We start from the raw sequence: 7,404 nt of genomic DNA, 5'->3' as shown, positions 1-7,404 counted from the left end.
CTGTGGTGCCACAAAGTAAGGAAGTGCTGAAAAAAAAAAAAAAAGCTGGTGGGGGCATGTCAGTAGGACAAAAGGCTCTCCTGAAGGAAGCCTTTTTTTTTTTTTTTTTTTTTGTAAAGTCAGCCACCTGGGGCCTCCCAAAGGACCAGTGTCCCCGCACCCTTAACACTAACCCTGACGCGACAGCATTCACTTGGCAGACTTTATTTTTTGGGGAAAAACAAAAACCATGTACCTCTTGGGTTGGAAAGGACCCACTGACAACAGGGCAAACGCGTGTGAGCAATAAATATGCTTGTACATTCAAGTATGTGGGGGCCCGAGGGGGGCCCGTGTTCTGGCATCTGACCCCCCCACCCCGGGCTCCCACCCACACCTTTCAGAGCATCAGAGCCCAGGGCCCCCAGGCCGTACTGCGGGGTGGGGGTCCGGCCGCCTCCCCTGCCAGGAGGGCCTCTGAGAAAGATGGAGGGAGCCCAGCTGGGGCACTGCCTGAGGAGGACATGGCCACCTCACGCCCCGGGGGCCGCGGGGCTGTGGGGGGGGGGGGGGCGGGGGGCTCTCCAGAAGTGCTAGTGGCGGGCCAAGGCAGGGGCCTTTCCTGCGCAATCCCGTGGGTGGGCTTGGCTGTGTGGGGGCTGGGCCCTCCCCATAGAAGGCAGTGATGTCACCTTCCCAGCTTGGGGCGCAGCGAGGGCTGGGTGCCCAGGGTTGGGCCGAGCTGAACCCCCCCAGCTTTCGCCGCCGGCCCCCAGCCCTGCCGCGGTCCCTGTCCTGGCCTCGCTGCTCTGTCCCTGGGCCTCGGAGCTTGGAGTTGAGGGGTGTCACAGCCCGTCCCCACCCATCCACTGCCCCTGCCTGCTCAAGACTGGGTGCCGGCTGGGGCTGGGGGGCTGAAATGCCAGGACCTGGTGGCTCTGTGTGGGGGCACCTGGCCTGCCTCCGCTGCTGTGTCAGGTTCCAGGCTGAGACCACCTCGCACCTTCTCCAGCCGGGGGGAGGTGGGAGGGCCGAAGGGCCGGGAGGGACCCCTCCCTGTGGGAGAGCCACAGTGGTCAAATCTGGCACAGTTGGAATATCACAATTAAAAATAGTAGTTATGGATTACAGCCCACTGATTAAAAAAAGAATCCATGTGCCTATACTGCTAATATGTATGAATAGAAAAGACAACTTTTTATAATAGAAGAATGAAAACTGTTGAAAGTGCAAGGAATGATGGTATTAAAAAATCATCTTGTGATCATCTTAGTAATAATTGATTCAGGCATGAATCATCAAAAGCTGATAAAACTAAAGTGTAAATTTTGATGAGATACAGGGTATGCACATTATATCAAAGCACCTTTCCAGAAATTAGTTATTAATCACCAAAGATGGGAGATGTGATGTGATTCACTGAGAAGAAAGCATTACTTCATTGTTGTCCCAGACAAAAATGAATAGCATGAATTAAACTAGAAGGAAAAAAAAAAAAACTCCACAAATAGTTGAGAGATGTTCTACAAAATAACTGGCTTGTGGTCTTTTGAAAAAAGTCAATGTTGCCAGGGACAAATAAAAAGCCTAAAGAACTATTCTAGGTTAAAAGAGACTAAGGAAATATTGCAAGTAAATGCATTGTGTAATGCTGAATTTGTTTCTGGACTGAAGAAAAACCCTGTGAAATGGCAATTATTGGTATAGAGGTGAAATTTGAATATGTCCTGTATATTATACAGTAGAAAATTTGCTGCAGTAATAGAATTACTAATGGCCAAAAAATCCTAAGACATATATTCAGTTTTAACAATAATCAAACAATGTAACATAAAATGAAAACAAACTATATTATTCAATGCTGGCAAGTATATTGCAAAATGAGTACTCTCACATCCCACTCATATGCGTGTGTATTGATGGATGGATGGATGGATGGATAGATAGACAAACAGGCAGATGGCATTACATGTTTTAAACACTCAGGTTTAAAGGTTTTCTCAGTTGAAAGGGTTTAGTTAACTGGGTTCTTTTCTCTAATCATAAGATTAGTACATTACCCAACCTAAAGCCTTTACAAAGTGTGAAAACTTTAGAAAAAAAATTAAAAGTATCTGTAATCCTCCTCCATAAATCTAACCACCATTAATAAAGGAATATTGATGGGGCGCCTGGGTGGCGCAGTCGGTTAAGCGTCCGACTTCAGCCAGGTCACGATCTCGCGGTCCGTGAGTTCGAGCCCCGCGTCAGGCTGATGGCTCAGAGCCTGGAACCTGTTTCCGATTCTGTGTCTCCCTCTCTCTCTGCCCCTCCCCCGTTCATGCTCTGTCTCTCTCTGTCCCAAAAATAAATAAACGTTGAAAAAAAAATTAAAAAAAAATAAATAAATAAAGGAATATTGAAAAATATTGGAAACATACTGGGTAAATAATTATATTTTCTGGGTTTTTTAAAATTTAACATTATATTATGATGTTATCAAATATCATTTAATAATTTTTGAAGAAGTACATTTTAATGAAAATATAATATTCTATGGCTATAATGGTAATTTATTATAACATTTTCTTTACTATAAGACATTAAGTTTACTTCCACTTTGTTCCTATTACATTGCTCTGACAAATGCCTCTGTACATTCATATTTTACATATTTATGATTATTTTCTTAAGGAAGATTTAAAGAAGTGAAAATTTTCAGGTGAAAAAGATCTATCTATTTATCTATCTACACAAATGATCTCTAAATTGCTTTCTGAAATTTTTTAAAACAAATTTAATACTCCTGCCAGTGGTATGTAAAAGTGCCTATTACGCTGTATACTTTCTAGCTTTTCACACTATGATTTTTGGTTTTTCATTGTATTACTTTCTTACTAATACCGATGAACTTTTTTTTTTTAATAATTTTTTTTGGGGCCATGTTATTTCTGTGACTTCTGTTTTCAGGCTTTACTCACTTTTCTATTGAGAAGTTTTAGTTTTCATTGTTTTACGTGATAGAGATATATTGATAGTCCTGTTGCTGGAGATGGAGATAGAAATAAATGCATAAGGGGCACCTGGGTTGCTCAGTCAGTTAAGCATCTGACTCTTGATTTTTGCTCAGATAATGATCTCAGAGTCAGATCAAGCCCTGAGTTGAACTCTGCACTAGGAGTGGAGCCTACTTACGATAAAAAAGAAAAAAAAAATAGAGGCATAAATATAGAAGGAGAGAAAGGGGAGAAAAGTAGAGAAACAAAGAGGAAGAGAGGATAGTAATGATGTATATGATATGGAAACAGATTTTCTATCGCTTTAAGATTCCTGAGAAAGAGATTATCTTTTTGGTTGATTTTTATTAAAATTCTGATAGTAATGTTTCTCTAGAGTGAAATATTCATTCCCCTATCTTAAAGTAGTATATATATTCTACATAGGCTCTTTCAACAGTATATACAGTATATTATTGTAACTTATCATTTGCTCCCTCTAGTGAGAAAATCTATTTATGTATTTGGAACATTTCTGACTTCTTTTTTGGTATTTAGCGCCCTCTGGTGTTTGCAAAGAAGGGATAACAATACATTTTGCCTCATTTCTGCTTATTAGGATTCCTTGGAACGGATGGATTGTGTCTATACGGATTGAGGTAATGCTCGAATATTTTCAAATTCACTTCAGAAACAAAAATGAGTGACAGTCAATTATTTAATTGAGGAAAGTTCGGGGATCACACAATATCTGGCAAATGCCAGAATGAAAATTGCCTGGGAAACTTAGTTACCAGAATGGCTCTCCTTTACAAAGCCAGACAATGAACATTCATGTTCAGTCTGTGAAGTCTATTTCTTGATAATGTAACAAATACTGTGAGAATAAAAGCAGCAAGAGGAAATGGGAACTACCGAGGAGGACGAAGGAGAAGTGAGAAAAGAACCATTTCTCTTTGTTATTTAAGAGGACTACTTATATTTTTTCCAAGAGATTTTCCTCCTCTTGGGGATTCTTTATTTGTCATCCAATATAGAAATTCTACATTAGCCACTTCTTCAAGTTGGGGTTATTTCCTTAATATGGGCTTCTATTTTCTTACCTACCCATTTTCTTATCTACTAGTTTGGTCATCTTCAAATCTTTTTGATAAGGAAGAAGAGTGGGCACTTATCCAAACAAAATAGTTCATGGAAATCTAATGTAAAACAGAGGGAAAATCAAAGTTAATCTAGTTCAAATGGAGCAAAGAGGCTGGCAGGCGTCTTGGTTCCCTGCCAACCAAGGTAACCTTCCCTCTTGTTTACATCCCAATTGACCTCTGGATCACCTCTGAGGCTTTCCAAGTTCTTGAGGAGCACATTTTGACCAACAAAGGAAATTTACAGAATGCCTCCTTCCCATAAGTGGTTCAATGTTACCCTCAAAAGCAGAAAGTCTGCTCCCTGTAAGTGATTTTGTAGATCAAAAACTAGTAAAATTCCTTTCATTTATTTACGTACTTAACACATTCTTAATGATAACCAGACATTATGCTTGATTCTGGGGGGTGCCAATAAATTGATATGTTCCCTGTCTTCCATAAAGATAGTCTTATAGGAGAGATAAAGATCAATGAAATTATTACACAAATAAGTATAACATTATAAAGGTGATACATTAAATAAAAGAGAGGGAAATGCTACCATGAGAGCATATGATAAGAAGGTTTGATCTAGACAGGGATATCAGGAAAGGTTTCTAGGGGAGCTGATGAGTGAAGCAGGATCTAAAGATAAGTTAAGAGTTACTTGGGTAAAGTAAAGGAGTGGGAGTATTTCATGCAGAACGCAGGGCAAATATGGCTCTTCAATTCTTTGAAGATGGCCAGTGTGACTAAAACAAAGCAAGCAAGGGGTGGGTGAGGAATGAGATGACTAGGGGCCAGGGCAAACAGAGACTTGTAAACCATTCAAGCATTTTTATCTATCTCTCTATCTCTATCTCTATCTCTATCTCTATCTCTATCTCTATCTCTACCTCTATCTATGAGAAACAGAAAGCTATTAAGGTGTTTAAAGCAGAGGTGACATATCAGATCATTCTGGCTATTGCATGGTGAATGTATTAGGGTGGAGGACGCAAGAAGTATAAATATGGACAGGGATACATGTGAGGAGATTTTTAAATGTCTGGTAGGGAGATTATGTTGCCTTGGACTGAAATTTGTTCATGGATATAGAAAAAGTAGATATGTTGAATTACGTTTTAAGGGATAAAATCGATGCAACTGGGTGATGGACTGGATACAGAGGTATGGAAGAGGAAGGTGTGAAGGATAACCCCCAAATATCTACTTTATTCAACTGAATGGGTGAGACACGGACCATCACGAGAAAGATATCACTTTGGTGAAAGATGAGGAGTCATGAGTGTGGTTTGGATATGCTATGTCTGAAGAGCTTTTGAGACAATTTGTCAAGTTGACTATTGCAAATTCATACTTGAAATGCAAAGGAGCTGTCTGAGCTGGAGATACAGATCTAGGGGTCATCTGTATCTGGGAGCAATGGAGACATGAGCATAGATGATGGCTCCAAGAAAGAAAATGCAAAATTATAATATAATTGGAGCTGTCCGAGCTGGAGATACAGATCTAGGGGTCATCTGTATCTGGGAGCAATGGAGACATGAGCATAGATGATGGCTCCAAGAAAGAAAATGCAAAATTATCATATAATTGGAGCTGTCCGAGCTGGAGATACAGATCTAGGGGTCATCTGTATCTGAGAGCAATGGAGACAGGAGCATAGATGATGGCTCCAAGAAAGAAAATGCAAAATTATAATATAATTGGGTCTCTGATAAACTTTTAGTAGCTTCGACCTCAAATGGCCAAGGAAAGAAGGTAAAAACTTTAAGCTGAGCAGCCATAGCTATAACTAAATCAAGAGAATATTATCAAGAGAATGGTGGGAAAGAAAATATTTCAAGAGGGAAGGAGTGACCAAAGAATCAAATAATGCTGAGAAGTTAAGAAAAGGCCTACACATATTCACTGGATTTAGCAGCAGTGGGTTTTGAGGGCCCTTCATGAGACCTGTTTCTGTGCAATGATGGAGGCCAAAGTTCAGACTAATATAGTTAGGAAAGTGAATTGGAGATGAGTTGATTTATTAAGTTTGGCCTTAAAGGTGAAGACAGGGATAGACTCCTAACTGGTGCAGGATATAGCATTTGAGGGAAGGATTTTAATTTTTAAATAAAAGAGAATTGAGTATGTTCAAACACCAATGTTTGATGTTGCAATGTATAAAAAAGAAAAGGACGGTGCTTGGGTGGTTCAGTCTGTTGAGCGTCCGACTCTTGATTCAGGGTTATGGGTCAAGCCCCGGGTCAGACTCCACACTGAGTGTGGAGCCTGCTTAAGATTCTTTCTCTCTCCTTCCCTCCTTCTCGCTCTCTCTCTCTCTTTCTCTCTCTCTGTCTCTCTCTCTCCCTCTGCCCCTCTCTCCTGCTCATGCTCTCTCTCTCCATCCTTCTAAAATAAAATTAAAAAGTAAAAATAAATAAAATGTTCTCAATTTAAAAAAAAAAGAAAAGGAATAAGAGGGAAAATCAATAATGGAATTTTCCAGAGAAGAGTGAAGATGATAAGATTGAAAACATATAAGGAGGCTACTTTTGGGTGGCAAAGGTGCTGCACATCTGTTTTAACCAAGGAAAAGCATTGTTAGCTTACTTTGGTACATATGGCAAGTTCAAATATTTGATGGCAAGCAAAGCGGGCATGTGTGTGTGTGTGTGTGTGTGTGTGTGTGTGCCTGTATATACATAAATCTTGTTTTTTCTCTGGAAGGTAAATGGTGACATCATTTGCTTAAGATTTGAGGTTTAGGTCAAAACAATAGAAGTTGACCAGACAAATGTAGAAGAATAGACCGTCAGGGTCAACTATATATCCAGGTTAGTTACCATGGATTTATGGGTATCCAATCTGCTTTCCTTGACTGACTCACCTTTATTTTGCCTCTTATCACATACAGTTTAGCTGGAACAAATGTAATAAGAAGGCAACCATGGAAATAAAATTTTATGTCTATTTCAAATAGTCTGCATGGTGTTCTGCCCATTCACTACATATAATAACATTTTGAAATTCCCTGGAGCCATGCCTGATGTAATTGAATATGTACAAATGTAAAACAGTGATCGAATCATTTAACTTATAAAGCCATTTAGAGCGAGAAGAAAGAGGACAAAAGATTCACGTGACCACAGAATCTAACAGCACAGTCACATTTATATATATATACACACACATTTTATATATATTTTGATATATTCCTGAGGTTGGGGAGGGGTGAAAGAGGCAACGAATGGCTTCTTTGTGCTTTCAGAATGCATATGGAGGCAAATCTACAATGAGATGAAGCATGCTAGTATATACAGATGAAAATGTTATTATGC

General features: G+C 39.7%; 1 protein-coding gene across 1 annotated transcript in view; it reads right to left on the bottom strand.

The window, feature by feature from the left end:
• Window positions 1–387: 387 nt before the first annotated feature.
• LOC124505996 (proline-rich protein 2-like) overlaps window positions 388–7,404 on the bottom strand; it is a 42,739-nt gene continuing 35,722 nt past the window's right edge. Inside the window, exon 3 of the mRNA XM_047072026.1 lies at window positions 388–1,035. Coding sequence (XP_046927982.1) covers window positions 388–1,035 — 648 coding nt within the window. The remainder of the gene's footprint in view (window positions 1,036–7,404) is intronic.

The sequence above is a fragment of the Lynx rufus genome, unplaced genomic scaffold (genome assembly GCF_022079265.1).
Source record: "Lynx rufus isolate CCGP_SWC_20201006 ecotype Redwood Valley unplaced genomic scaffold, mLynRuf1.p SCAF_9, whole genome shotgun sequence".
NCBI lineage: Eukaryota > Metazoa > Chordata > Mammalia > Carnivora > Felidae > Lynx > Lynx rufus.
Note: the sequence above shows the minus strand (reverse complement) of the source record. Positions and strands in the feature narration are given on the sequence as shown.